Source organism: Myotis nattereri (genome assembly GCF_964212035.1).
Source record: "Myotis nattereri genome assembly, chromosome: 15".
NCBI lineage: Eukaryota > Metazoa > Chordata > Mammalia > Chiroptera > Vespertilionidae > Myotis > Myotis nattereri.
In genome coordinates this window covers 14,730,770-14,747,154 of record NC_138090.1, presented here as the reverse complement: position 1 = coordinate 14,747,154, position 16,385 = coordinate 14,730,770, and the positions used below count along the sequence as shown (strand labels likewise).

At 32.5% G+C, this 16,385-nt stretch overlaps 1 protein-coding gene across 1 annotated transcript in view; it reads right to left on the bottom strand.

Annotated features, from left to right (window-relative positions):
• Positions 1-16,385, bottom strand: part of NFAT5 (nuclear factor of activated T cells 5) — a 107,466-nt gene that overhangs the window by 46,829 nt on the left and 44,252 nt on the right. The window contains exon 3 of the mRNA XM_081107770.1: positions 12,134-12,259. Within this exon, the coding sequence (XP_080963896.1) occupies positions 12,134-12,259 (126 nt within the window). The remainder of the gene's footprint in view (positions 1-12,133; positions 12,260-16,385) is intronic.

The window sequence follows — 16,385 nt, the reverse complement described above, 5'->3', positions numbered from 1 at the left end:
TAAATTCTGTCAGGAGACAGTAGTAAGCATTCTTTAATTTAAAAATAGATAGCATTACTTTTTAAAGCCTACCTCAGTTTGACCCTAAATTATAAAAATTCTACTTATTTTAAGACTATAACAAATAAAACTATAAAACTCTTTATCATATTATCACTGTTGCTCTGATGATGATTATAGTGGTGTATAAAATCTTTCACATAAAGATACTATATTCTGGTTAGCAAGACATCATCAAAGTGCATTAATAATGCCAAGTTAGATGGTGGAGTATAAGAGCTATGAGCCCTTTGAGAGCATGGGCAATATATTTATCTTAGACTCTCCCAGTACCTAACATAGTGTCTTGCATGTTATTTGTTATTAATTTATGGGAAGCTAATATTTGATATGGGTGCTGAGTTATAGTAAAGTTAAATTGGCAAATAAATGTACCAATATGTTCACAATAGACACATCAGGTTTATTTAAAAAAAGATTTACTAACTAAAACTACTTAGACTATATATATTGCTATAATTGCATTATCTGATAGTGGGGAAAGGTTTAGAACAGTGGTTCTCAACCTTGGTTTCATATTAGAATCACCTGGGAATCTTTTTAAAATCCTGATTTCTGGGCCTCATCTCCGGAACTTCTGTTTCTTTGTTATGGGGTGGGGCCACAACATTAGTAACAAAGAAACAGAATTTCCAGAGGATGAGGCCCAGAAATCAGGATTTTAGAAAGATTCCCAGGTGATTCTAATGTGCAGCCAGGTTGAGAACCACTGGTTTAGAAGAAACTTAAGAGTTCAGAGGTAACTACTTGCTATTTCTATAAAGAGTGCTCTAATAACTTTCTTTCTTGAAACTATACATTAGCTAAATTACCTACTTGTGTACTAACCTATAAATTTACTAAGAATAAAAATCCTTAATATTATCTATTACAAATAAATGATAAAAATAATATCAAGAACATACTAGATTTCTAAACTCTAGTTTGTCATTTCTCAGCATCCCCAGAAAAGCACTAAAAAACACTCCTGGAAATATTATAAATGTAACTTAAGGTCACCATAGCATTAAGAAATAGCCATAGCATTAAGAAACAGCCCTGGCTGATGTGGCTCAGTGGCTGAGTGTTGTCCCATGCACCAAAAGGTCACCAGTTGGATTCCCAGTCAGAGCACATTTCTGGGGTTGTGCGCTCAATCCCCAGTATGGGGCATTCAGGAGGCAGCTGATGGATGTTTCTCTCCCCTCTCCCTTCCTCTCTCTCTAAAATCAATAAAAATACATTAAAACATATATATATATACTAGAGGCCCAATGCTAAAAATTTATGCAAGTGGCTCGGCAACGGCTTTGTCCGGAAGGTTGTCCAGAAGGTCATCTAGACAGTTGTTCTGTTCGGCCATCTGGTCTAATTAGCATACTATGCTTTTATTATTATAGATATCAAGAAACTTAATTGACATTCTATAGAATAAAAATGCTAATGCAATCCTCATCTATATATTCTTTTTCATTTACAAGTTTTTATAAACAAAATATGCTAACTACTTTTCCTCACTTTTTTTTTTTGGTTTTGAGTCTCTATTTTTATCTATTAGAAATATAGAGACTGTTTAATTGCTACATTTTAAAATACAAAAACTCCAACATAAAAACGTTTTAGTAACTGCTTTTATTTTTCAATGAGCAGAGTAGTTATAATGTATTTCTGATGTATAACTTTATACTTTTATTTGTTCTTTAAATCCCTTACCAATCCTTCATAAAGATGGAAGTTTTCCTTAAATTTTTTCTTAAACTTATTCTTTCACTTAATGTGTAAATAAATATTTATTCATATTTTTCTTTTATGAAAAAGTTATCTTTGAACCCAGAAGAATTTTATTTTTCCACAGTATTACCTGTGACCACAGACAGCACAGCAAACTAAAGGGAAAACCAATATACTATATCTACAATTTACTAATGTAAATTTATAATCTCAAAAGAATAGATTAACTAAGAAATTTATAAATGAAGGAAAGCATCACAGCTATCATGTTTTAATAATTATATTATTATTTTTTTTTATTTTATTTTATTTTTTTTTTTTATTGATTTTTCACAGAGAGGAAGGGAGAGAGACAGAGAGTCAGAAACATCGATGAGAGAGAAACATCGATCAGCTGCCTCCTGCACATCTCCCACTGGGGATGTGCCCGCAACCCAGGTACATGCCCTTGACCGGAATCGAACCTGGGACCCTCCAGTCCGCAGGCCGATGCTCTATCCACTGAGCCAAACCGGTTTCGGCAATAATTATATTATTGATTAGCCAATTACTAGGTAAAATGCCAGTAATGATGGTCAACTTAAGTTGAATATATGGCTTCTTTTAAGAAGATGGAATAATTAAGGTTTACTATGAATATTCAAAGTAATTGGGATAAAAAGAGTGGTAGATAATATCTGCATGGATAACCCAGATGATTGCAAGCACTATTAATTTGATTACAAGGATGATAATGGATCTTTAAATAGTACCCCATATAGAAACCCACATAGATTTTATATACTCCTTACCTAACATGCTAAGAGCCCAGCCTGTTTTGTCTTCGGGATGGAAAGTATAGTGTCAGTCACCAGTGACTGACAGGGTGCTTATTAATTTTAAACAATATTTTAAAATTAAGAACTACTGGTTCTAGATTTGTTGAACTAGAAATTATTTTAATTACCATATCATTTCAATGCTTAAAATATCATAAAAAATAAATGGTATTTTATATGGAACTAAACTTTTTCTAGAAAGCTTTGAAATTAGAAACATTCTTTAAAATCCTCAGAAGAAACAAATATCTTTTACAGATTTAAAATATATGAAAGAATTTACATTTAACTAAGCTCCCAAGATAAAAATGTGTTCCCTAGCATTTAAATAAGCACATATATTTTATAGCTTTTCAAAATTAGTGCAAAAATCAGTCGAGTTTCTTAAGAAAGCCATTAAACCAAAAGCCATAAAATTTACAAGTGTGTTAAGTGAATCAATAGTGGAACAGAGGAGGAGCAAACTATTGACTGCTCAGAAAATAATCATAAAAAACAACACAGGATGTTTACAAACAATTTCTGGTCTAAAACATTTACTGTTCAACCTTAGTTATTGTTTTTAAGTATTTCATTTTTCTTATTGGTAACAATACCTTCAGATTTAAAATCTATCTTGTTTGATGAAAGTCACCAGATAACAAGGATATATTTTCACATCAAAAAAGAAGATATTGAGAGGAAAAAATATAAGGCCAACATTCATGTTGCCAAGAATTGAAAAATCTAGGACACACAAAGTGGCTGCAAACCTGCTTTGTCAACACCTTACATGCCAACCTTCATTTTCTACTTTTCTTCTTTTCCTTATAGTATTAATGTAAAGTTTAAAACTTTACCAAATATTTTCGTTTCAATCAGTATCAATCCACTATTTAGAAGAAAAAAAACAACAAACAAAAAAAAAAAGAAAGGAAGGAAGGAAGAAAGGAAGGAAGAAAGAAAGACAGACTTATGAGTAAGTCTGAAAACCGACCTATACCCTGGGTGAGATTGGATGGGTTAAGTGTCTCTGGCACTATTTGTCTTCACTATTGACAGACACTGTCACACAACCCACCACACGATGCCTGTCTCTGAATGGCGAAGCTAGAATGCAAGTTAAGTGTATTAATAGAAAAAACAACTAGCATCCCAGCATATAAAATAAGCAATCCAGATTACTTTACCAAAAACCCCCCCAAAAAAAACCCAAAAATTTTAGGATCGATTATTTAATTTATATGTTTAAAACATTTCAATTTCCCATTTGTACTTTTTCCACCCAACATAAGCTTACATGCTACAATAAGCAATGTTTTAAAACAAATGTTTAAAAACATTAATTTTTTCACATCCAAATAAATGCAAATGGTGAAATTTCTTACCCAGAATTTTTGTTTACTCATATTCACCAAATTGTTCTCCTGTTTACTAATGCAATCTAATCCATAAGCCAGAATGTTCTCTCATAGGTGTTTTTACTCTGTACCTTCACCCAAATTCCCTTAAAGAGTGTTAGAGGATACACTCAAACAATAAGTATTTATATTTTAGCAGCAAAAGAATCTTTTCATCCCTCAGGTCAACTTCCACATACTTTCTCATTCCTCCTCAAAAAGGTTACCAATTTACACTTCTAAATTAGATATGCTTCTGTGCATCACATGTCTGAATCTGGAAACTATATTTAAAAAAATAATTAGCACTATTGCTGAAGGTGAAAAGTTTGTTACTGATTTATTGGAGATCATTTTTTTCTTCCCCAGTCCATCAAACTGCCAGTCAGGGTTCTAATATGACATAATACTTGAAATACTCTCCCATTTTTAACCTGAATTCTCCTAAAATAATTATTGTTGTCAGTATCATTAATATATTCACAAAATATTTATTAAAGACATTTTCCTGAAAAATGCTTACAAATATTTTAAGTGTCCTGACATTTAGAGCAATGTTTTAAATATATCTTTTGTCAAAGTAGCTAAGCACAATGTAAAATATATATTAGGTTCACATTATAGAATTAAATTCCCTCCTACTGGGACAGAAAGATGTTTTCTATCATCTAGTGATTTAAGTAACATCACTGGTTAACATTGGGTGAAAAGACTAAAGCCTAGAAAGAATCCTCTACCTCAAATTACTGAAAAACAAAAGAATGATTAAGAATCTTTGAACAGAATGATCAAGAATCTCTGAACAGTTTTAGAATGCTATTCCATAGAGGCAGGTAATATGAAATGTGCTTATTTAATCAGAAACTGAATAAATCACAATATTTATACAAGTTATATAAATAATTATTCTAGCTAATAACTAAATTTATTACATTGTCAAAGACCTTAGGAAGTACAAGTTAAAAAAAAGGAACAACTTTGTACCACTTGGAAGGTATTGTTATTTTAAGACAAAACAAAGATTATCACTACATTAAACAAATAAAAACTGGAAAAAGTTCTGAGAGATACTATTTGAAGATCATTTTAATGTTTTATCATATAGTGCATTTTAAAAGTTTATAAATAATAAAGGTATTCCTGCCAACACTAGTTCAATGTGTTTACATTTCTTTTTTTAGGTGACCAAAAAGGGAAAAGAAAACAGTATTTATATTACTAAAATCTTCTAATTTTATTAACCAATCAGGTTTTACAACTGAGTCTAGATTACAGTGAGTGTGAATTAGATCCAATTGTCGACAAAATAGTGTAGGCAAAAAAAACAGGTGTCATAAAATGCTCTACCAGAAGTTTTGATAACTGATCAAATTTATTATTTGATTAAAAAAAAGTGGGAAAAGAATTCTAGGAAGGACTCTTAGTCAACTTTACAGAATCATCTTTTTGGGAACTGTTTTCTTTATGACTCATCCTCTATCAATGTTCCTTTTACATACAAAGGTTCCCATTGAGAGAGTGTCAATGTAAAAGAATAAGTCAGAAAATAAATCCCCTGTCCATGTGTGTGGCTATATCTTGACTGATATGCAAAACTTCAAAATAAAGTAAAAAAACAGACTGGGTGAGAATGGAAAGAAAGAAGCAAAATAAGGTTAAAGAAAACCTTCTACATATAAAAGCCTAAAATGCAAATTGTCCCCACAGGAGTTTGACAGGGAGACCGATCGCTCGCTGTGACGTGTGCTGACTACCAGGGGGTGGGCGCAGAATGAAGGAAGGCCCTGGCCAGCAGCCAGCAACTGGGTAAGGGAGGCCCTGGCCGGCAGCTGAAAGGCCCCGATCAGCCCTGACCACCAGCCAGGTCTTGGGACCTACTCTTGCACGAATTTTGTGAACCGGGCCTCTAGTATTATAAAAATAAGATCTTTGCCCACACTAATTTTATTTCATATGTTCAAAACACAAATAAAAGTAAAACTATAATATGTGGGTATGTGTTGTTGTTTTTTCAATCTAGAATGTGGCCATATGGATCAGGCATGTTGTGGTGCTTTCTCACGCATTTTCTGATTTAATTTCATTGACAATACCTTGTTATGAAGGAGTGATAGGGGAAGAATGAATTTTACGTCAGTGGGCTAAAGAACACTGCCAATGAAAATATACTTGGCTTATGGGGGAAAAAGTCATCAAGTATCTACTTTAGGTATGCCACACCTTTGTTACTTTTAAAGAGCACTGGCCATTTTGACTATGTTAATCAACTGCCACCAGGTGTTTTGTTTGTTTGTTTTTTAATTTTTTTATTTTCTGACAAGGACACATGTAATACCTTAATCAAACCAGGTGTTTTTTTAAATTATGAAATATTTAAAACTAAACACCAATGTACTCTCTGTTCATATTTAACAAATGCTAACAATTTTACTATGCATGATTTTATTTTAAGAGAAAAAAAGTCACAAAAACTTTTTGTTGTTTCCTATCCTAATATATTCCTTTCACTCCTGTCCTAGCTGGGGTGTTATTTATACAACTTTATTAGTATTATTTATACAACTAATTGTTACAAAACAATTAGTTATGGCAGTGATTTTCAACCGGTGTGCCCTAAGAATTTTTAAAACATGTGATTTCTATTTAGTCAGGCACTGACCTCTTTTCCCTTAAATTGCAAAAAAAAAAAAAAAAAAAAAAGACAACAGCCAACACAACAATAGCCATTAATGTCTTGTCTTCAACCATAAATATATAGGTCATATAATAGAGTTGCATTTTACTGGTCATGTTGCATAATAAGGCTGTGTCTGATTGGTTAATTCTTGGTACCAGAAATCCTTATACACAAGTATAGGCACCTGATATTTTAAAAAGTCACTTTGGAGCAAAAAAGGGTAGGTAATTACTATTAATATTATTTCTCTATAAATCAATGAAAATTATACTTATGTTTTGTCAGATTGGCAAAAATATATTTTTGGTGTGCCGCAGAATTTTAGTAATTAGTTTATGTCTGCACGAGATGAAAAAAGTTGAAAATCGCCAAGTTATGACAATACTTTTTCTACTGATATTATCAATATTATTTGTGATATAAAAGATAAGCCCACTTCTGTTCATTAATAATGTAAAATTGTATAAAACACATAAAAATAAGAGATTGTGTCAATTTTATATATGCACTTGCCTTTGAATAGTTGAGAATCTGTGAAGTTTTAAAATAGACCCAGGTAGTATAAAAATGTGCTTATTCTGAGACTGAATAAATCTCAATTTTTATAAGTTATTGCTAAAAATTGATAATAAAAAGGGAAAATGTACTTTTTGTTAATTAAAATTTATAATATGGATAGTCTCCTGAATCGGTAGCTGTTTCTCAATTAACTGTTATGACTTAAGTTTGCTTATGCTTTTCATCCTAATAAGTCAGATGTTAGCATAAATTTACACATATATAGATATTTCCATACGTATAAATGTATGTATTTAGATTTACTATGTAATTTTAGTAAAAAGACAGAATTTTTAAACCTAGTTTCAACATGTTTGTAACTAGGATCTGACTTTCTTCTGGAAATGGTTCAGTTTTCTAGAAAAAGTAGAAATGGCCATATGGAATAACTAAGATTTTAGCTCACATCAATACATAGGTTACATAGGTGGATTACCTTTCTTGTCAATAGGCTTTGGATGTAATTTTAGGAATAGTATACTACATAAATGGCCAAAATTCTGAAATATACTAACCTATTAACCCAGGAGAGAAATCACAGGGTAATTTACTCCTCAAATTAATTCACGAAAATCTAAATTATAATAAATTCAAAAGGCTATATAATCCTGTTGTGGTGAATCACTTCTATTAAAAATTAATACTCTTCTAGAAAGCATATTCCCATTTTGTAGATCCTGAAACTTGCAGAGAAGGGGTATAGTTTTTTCAACTCAATATCCTACACACTGCCTTCCAGGATCTTGTGTTTCCTTAATTGAAGTTAGAGAACATAATGTTAAATTCTCTAAAGAACAATGGCAAAGAGAAAAGAACTTAGAACCCAATAAGAAGAGCAGGTGCTTGGAAAGATTGAGATATGATAATATGCAAGTTGCATGATATAATTCCTATCACACAGTAAGAACTAAAAAATGACAACTTATATTTTTTTTCACCTCAATTTTGTACAGCTTTGCTGTTATGGATACTTTAGAAATTCCTAAAATTTTAATTTAGGTGATTAAGATGTCTGAAATGAATTAAAGCATAGCTGTTCTTTGATTACAAACATTAATTTAGTTCTTTAGCATGTTCTCCTACAGTGTAAACAGCACTCAATTAAGTTCTTTCAGTATAGAAAATATCTGTTAGGTATTTGAGATTTATTAATTGCTGTGTCATAGAATTCAAAGCACCATGTAATAAATCTCTTTTAACAGGAAAGTTTATTATATGGATCACTCCATTTAAGTTATTAATTTAAATTAAAATGCTAAACATCTCCAGTGATCCAACTGGTGGAAATATTCAACAGAGATTTGTATTGTACATGATTTATGAGTGTATATACCTACACATGTTAAAATTGCTACAAACTATTAGTGCACTGAGAATATATTACTTGTAAAAAGAGTACATATATATAATTATTAAAAGTAAAATAATAACTTTATGAAAATAACAAAAGAATTACTAACTAGATATTCTTAAGATATATAAATTAAATTATAAAATGTGTGGTTTGATTAATTCATTTTCAATTAAAATAAAACAATTTTAAAGAAACAGTTACCTTAGCAAAATCATATTTTATGTTATATCCCAAAATGAAGACAAATAAAGTGTAGAACAAGAAAATAATTTAATTTCTCTAGATGATCAAAGTTGATTGTCAACTTCTGTCAAAGAATTTTACACAAATTAAGTGAATCTAAGGATAAAAACTATAAACATATAAGTAGATTAAAATACTTTTAATTGGTATATGTACTATATCCTAATACAGCTGTTATTTAAGAAAAATACCTGCCACATCTCTTTTCAAAAACCCCAAATTCTGGTGTAACTGATTTATTTCTCCTAAATACTTAATTTTAGTTCTTTATACTATAGGAATCACACACACACACACACACACACACACACACACACACACACACAAAAGAATACTTTCACAATTTACATTTCTTCTTGATTAATTTTGCCAAAAAATAGCATCAATTCATTTGGATAACTTTTTTTGTATTAGAAAAATGGCCTCTCTCTTAACTACTAAGAATCTACAATAATACTATATTCATAAAGTCTGCATTTCTAAAACTTTTATTCATTCACATATTGAACTTCAAACTCTTAACTACCTTTTTGGAGGGACAAAAACAGAGGTCTTTAAAAAAATGGTGAGAAGTACAAATTTCAGACTGGTGGTTCTCCACTACACCTCCCAAATTTTGACACCTGATCCCATGCAGAGGGGAGGACTTACGGAGGAAAAGTAAGTCCTCTTTCCCCCACTCTCAACCCCTGGGACTTACCGGATAAAAGATGTTATTGTTGGGAGCATGTAAAAGTGGAACTAGTGTAGAGGCAAAAAAAGATTTGAAAGACACTTTTATCCAATATTCTGGATTGTGGATTAGCAGCACCATGTTTACTCATTCCTTCAGTAATATGTAAAGGAAAAATATCTAGTTTGGTGAATGTGAGAAACACATTTTAATAATTAAATAATAAAGAATGTACATGAACACCTACACGCCCAGCCTCTAAATTTCAAAATTGATTTAAAACTTGCAAAACACAAACCTTTATGGCAGAACTAGAAGTCTGTTCCCACCAGGCCCTCATAACTGATAGCAGCCAATCCGGCTCCTTCAAAACTCTGAAGAATTAACTACATCAAGAGTCATCATTTTTATGCATTTCATACTTAAACAGCAAATGCTATAGATTAAAAAATAAAACTCACAGAAGTCTAAATTAATGTGCCTTTCCCTAGAAATTTAGTATTTTGGCCAGAAAATACTGAGTAACTGGTAATTTACTCTAAATCTCTCTCTTTGACAGTTATGTCACTGAGGATATTATTAGGTCAAATATAAAAGGCAAGTTCAATAATATATACAAATTAATCTCCCTACAATAATTATTTTGTAATTTAAACTCTCTTATCTATAATGTTATATGACAAAGACTTTATTCTACCAATAAGACATTAGAATCCTAGAATAAGACTACGTTGGTTACTAAAACTAAATTTATGTTTTAAGAATTACAAATGACTTGGTTTTAGATCACAGAAACTTTCTGTGTGTGAATATAAGAAAACTGTCAAGGTTACGTCCTTACTCTTCACCATCATTAAAAACTTAATAACTTCTCAATTTAATAAAAATGTATTACTTCAGAATACTTCCTGGGTTAATTCTCTTATTTTCAGGATTTTTCAACTAATAGCTTTCTTTCAATCTAGTTTATCTGGAAAGGATTTTCTCAAGTATGTGGAGAGAGGGACAGAGGGGGAAGAAAAGATCAACATTCCATTAGTGACCCAAATTCAAGAACTTTCAATATTTACATATAAAACTTCTGAAATTCAGTTTGATATTGTTTAAAAGGCAATGTTGTTCTTTTCCAAATCCTAATTAACATTTTTTCAGCTTTTAAAAGGAACTGGATCTACTGTCAACTCATGTTTAAAAGCACAGAAGAAACAGACTTTTAGTTCTATTCAGATTCAACATAGCTTTAAAAAACAACCTCAAAAGATACAAAAGAAATCAGTTAGTCAATATCTACCTGTGGACTTAAAGTGAAATATTTCATTAAAAACTCTTTTTTCATATTTCATTGTCTTATATAAATTTTAAATTAGTTTAAACTTTAAATTCCAGAAAAGATATTCAGGGACATTTTAGAACCCAGTGGATATAAAGTGAAACCAGGTCATCTCACCAATTTCATTACTAAAACGTTCACAATTAAATCCACAGTATCTGTTAGAAATGTCTGGCAACACATGAACAGTGAGCAGAGCTGATAAATTTGCCATGTTTAATGTTTTCCGGCCCTCAACTAGGAAAGCAGCAAACTGCACTGTACAGCTAAGGGGAAAGATTGATACACAAGGCTAATGGTACATAAGTTAACACATACAAGAAAAATATCTGAAGTTCTACTATAGTACCAATACCCTCATTTAAATAACAACCTTTCGCTTCACTGTTCTTTTGAAACAAAAAGAATTTACTGAAAATAATGTTCTGACGGACTTTAAGAACCACTTGAAAAGGCGAGAGGTACCATATTAGACAAGAAACCTCTAATGAGTAGGACAGATAAAACTTCAGAGTCTGTAATATTTTTCCTTTTTTTAAACAAACCACACTTAGCAGTCTATAAACCCAACTAAAAGAAAAACACAGTTGGGCAATCTAATTTTTTTAAAGCATTCATATTAATTTATGACTAATCAAGACTTTTTTCTGTTAGCTTGTCTTTTTTAAATTCTAATTTGATCAAAATTTGAACCAGCTTTATATAATCTGATTATATAATTATAAAGTGTATGATTTGAGAGCTGAGTAAAAATAGGTTTGATAAACTTTTAAACACTAATTTCCACATTTTAAATTGATATAAAAATGACTTTATATAAATATTACATTCAAATCTTCCATTACTTTCAACGGAATTTAAAATAACTATAAAGCCACATGTTTTCAAATGTAGGGAACAGGTTACAGTAATGTGTTACAAACAGAAAAGAGACTTGAGTGCTTGAGTCCTTTTTCAAATTATACAAAGTAAAGTATTTTTTCCTTTTTTTAAAGCAAATTAAAAAAATAATTTTAAAATATAATTTAACAAATGTAATGTTCCATTCATGGCTTGGTATTTAACCTATGTGCAGTCAACAAAACTCATTTCCATAATTGAACACAAGGTCCATTCTAGGAGATGGCACTAATAAATGTGCCAGTGTGAAATTTTAAGAAATAATAATTATATCAATAAAATTATATTGAAAAATTTTAAAGTACATATTTTAAAACCTCCTAAAAGAAAGCCTCAAATCACACTCTTTTTTATATAAACTTTACCAGCACTGTTCATGTTGGCCAGATTATACCCTAGTTTTCTTTAATAAAGTAAAATGAAATGCATACCAGCAGCAACTACAGCTGGAGGAGGCGAGCCTGCCTCACCACCACTTGTTTGACTCATTGATGCTACAGTTGTTTCTCTAGATGGAGGTAACTGTAACTCCTTTGGGAGAAGATCATAGACAGATTCTGTGGGGGGGTGGGGGGAGAAAATATTTTGAAAAGAGTATAAGTCAACCTAATAACTAAGCACAAATATGTCTTTTACACATGAGAACTGTATTATTTACATACTAATATTTACATACACACACAAACACACACAACTCCATAAAATTACTGTCCTAAAAAATTACTAGCAAATATTTTTCTTTTATTATATAATATTATTGAACAGAAGAATAATTTTTCCATTAGTTCTACCACCTGTTTTCTTCTTGGTTTTATCCTTTATGCTAAAGCTGGTCTTGAGAAAAGTTATGAAATTTTAAAGCTGCATAAAACTAGAGAATAGAAGGTCAAATAACCCAAGGTGTTCCAATATCTCTTTGTATAATAATGAGTGTAACTACCATCTTTCATATATTGAGATAGCTATATTAGATAGTATATTAGTTTTAAGATGCCTTCTCCAATTAGACCATTAGTCTAGTGCTGCTCTTTTACATAGCACTTTTTAGCAAATATTTTTTTAAAAATATATTTTATTAATTTTTTACAGAGAGGAAGGGAGAGGGATAGAGAGTTAAAAACATCAATGAGAGAGAAACATCGATCAGCTGCCTCCTGCACACTCCCTACTGGGGATGTGCCCGCAACCAAGGTACATGCTCTTGACCGGAATCGAACCTGGGACCCTTCAGTCCGTAGGCTGACGCTCTATCCACTGAGCCAAACTGGTTAGGGCTTTAGCAAATATTTTAATTTGCTATCATCATGCATTTTTCCTTCCTAATGAAGCTAAAAAAATGAATGACATGGCTCAAGGAAATACTTCTTACTCTGAGAAATCTCCAACTTTAGAAAGGTACAAATATATAATACTCTTAAAACAGAAAGCAATATTGCCTATATTAGATTATGATTGCTTTTATATCCAAGATTAAAGAATATTCTCTTTTTTTCCCTTTTTTTTTAATCCTCACCTGAGGATAGTTTCCCATTGATTTTTAGAGAGAGTGGAAGGGAGGGGGAGACACAGAAAGAGAGAAACATCGATGTGAGACAGACATATCAATTGGTTGCCTCTCACACATGCTCCGGGCCAGGGATCGAGCCTGCCAGGAATCAAACCCAGGGCCTTTCAGTTCATGGGCCAATGTTCTTGCACTGAGCCAAACATATTTTTTTTAAAGATGTTTTTATTGATTTTATTTTTTTAATCCTTATTATTGAAACTATTATATCTGTCCCCCGTTTCCCCCCCCCCCATTTACTTCTTCTAACCCACTCCACCCCCTGTTTCTATTTATTTTAGAGAGTGAGAGAAGAAAGAGGGGAAGGGAGAAGGAGAGAGAGGAAAATCGATGAGAGAGAACCATAAGCTGCCTCCTGCACACCCCCTACTGGGGATCGAGTTAGCAACCTGGGCATGTGCCCTGACTGGGAATCAAACCAATGACCTCTAGGTGCATAGGATGATACTCAACCAACTGAGCCACACCGGCCAGGCAAGAATATTATTTCTTTACAATGTATTTTGTAATACTCTAATTATTAATAAAATTAAATTTATATCTACTATTTAATAAATTACTTTATAATTATTATTATATCATTTTGGGACAGAAAGATATCCCAACATACCCTCTAAAGATAGTAGAATCAATGTTGGAAGAGCCTCAAAAAAACAATTAGAATCATATACCCAGTTTCCAAAGAACCAAGGCACAGAGGTTAAGGGACTTATCTAATATTCCATGAAACCTAACATTCCAACAATTAAAGAAGGTTATTAGTTATTTATTAATTATTTATATGAGTGATTAAAATACCACAGGTAACCAAATAAGACATTTTGGCCTTGGTAACAAACAATACTTTTCGTTAACTGATTACTGAATTCATAAATACTTTGATCCTGCCAGTTAACCATTAAAGTATATATGTTAACTTTGATGTGGATAGGGATAAGGAAGAACGTTGTGAAGGAAGCTAAAATTAGAAGTTATACTATTAAATGATCTTCATTTACAGTAAGGAATCTATTTAGCCCTCACCAGTGACTTGTTTGAAGCATCGTCCCATAGACCGAAAAGGTTGAGGGTTGTATTCCTGATCAGAGCACATACCTAGTTTGCAGGTTCCATCACTGGTCAGTGTACATAAAGGATGCAACCAATTGCTAACCCTTTCTCTCTCTCTCCTCTCTCTCTCTTTCTCTCTCTCTCTCTCTCAAATTAATAAAAACATATTCTTTTAAACAAAAGGATTAAAGAAAGAATCAATTTAAAAGTTTCTTTTGAAAAACTCTATTACCTAACTTGTAATTTACATCTTTAAAACATTTGGCAAATTCGACATCTGCCTACCTATAATATGCTCTAACTGAAAAGTTTCTGTTTGTTAAAATGTTGCTAAAAGCCTTAAGTAAATTACTTCTATCTTTCAAATATAGGCATCACCTTATACCTGTCAGAATGGCTGCCATCAACAATTCACCCAACGGCAAGTGCTGGAAAGGATGTGGAGTATGTATAATCCTATCTATCTTCTATCTTCAATATATATAACAGGCTAATAAGCTAAGTGTCCATCTGACTGGTAGCTATGACGTGCACTGACCACCAGGGAGCAGACCCTCAATGCAGGAGCTGCCGTGACGTGCTCCGGCCATTTACAGATCTAGAACAAAATCTACAAAAATGTATATGGAACCAAAAAAGACCCCAAGCAATTGCAGCAATCTTGAGAAAGAAAACCAAGATAATAGCAGATATCAAGTTATACTACTAAGCCACTGTAATCAAAACAGCCTAGTACTGGCACAAGAACAGGCATATAGATCAATGAAACAGAACAGAGAACTCAGAAATCAACCCAAGCCATTATGCTCAACTAATATTTGACAAAGGAAGCAAGAGCATACAATGGAGTAAAGACAGTCTCTTCAATAAATGGTGTTGGGAAAACTGAACAGGTACATGCAAAAGAAAATGAAACTAGGCCACCAACTTATACCATACACGAGAATTAAATTCAAAATGGATAAAAGACTTAACTGTAAGTCATGAAGCCATAAAAATCCTAGGAGAAACCACAGGCAGCAAAATCTCAGACATCTCTCATAGCAATATGTTTGCCAATACATCTCCTAGGGCAAAGGAAACTAAGGAGAAAATGGAACTACATCAAAATAAAAAGCTTCTGCACAGCAAAAGAAACCAACAACAAAATGAAAAGGGAGGCTCTAGCCAGTTTGGCTCAATGGATAGAGCGTCAGCCTGCACACCAAAGGGTCCCAGGTTCGATTCCAGTCAAGGGCACATGTCCGGGTTGCGGGCTTGATCCCCAGTGTGGAGCTTGCAGGAGGCAACCGATCAATGATTCTCTCTCATCGATGTTTCTCTCTTTCTCTCTCTCTCCCTCCCTCCCTCCCTCCCTCCCTCTCTGAAATCAATAAAAATATTTTAAAAAATACGAAAAGGGAGCTCAAGTAGAGGAGGACATATTTGCCAATGATACATCTGATAAGGGGTTAATTTCCAAAATATATAAGGAACTCATACAACCTAACAAAAGGACAAACAATCCAATTTAAAAGAATGGGCAAAGGACCTAAATAGACACTTCTCCAAAGTCATCATACAGATGGCCAAGACACATATAAAAAAAATGCTCAAAGTTACTGATCATCACAGAGTATGCAAATTAAAACAACAATGAGGTATCACCTCATATCTGTCAGAATGGCTACTATCAACAAATCAACAAATGACAAGTGCTGGCAAGGATGTCTGGAGAGGATGCGGAGAAAAGGGAACCCTAGTACACTGCTAGTGGGAATGCAGACAGGTACAGCCACTATGGAAAACAGTATGGAGTTTCCTCAAAAAAAAAAAAAAAAAAAAAAAAGGAACTGCCATTTGACCTAGTGATCCCACTTCTAGGAATATATCCTAAGAATCCGAAAACACCAGTCAGAAAGAATGTATGCACCCATATGTTCATAGCAGCTCAATTTACAATAGCTAAGATCTAGAAACAGCCCAAGTGTCCATTAGTACATGAGTGGGTAAAAAAAGCTGTGGTGCATCTGCATCATGGAATACTATGCAGCAGTAGAAAAGAAGGATCTCTTACCCTTTGAGACAGC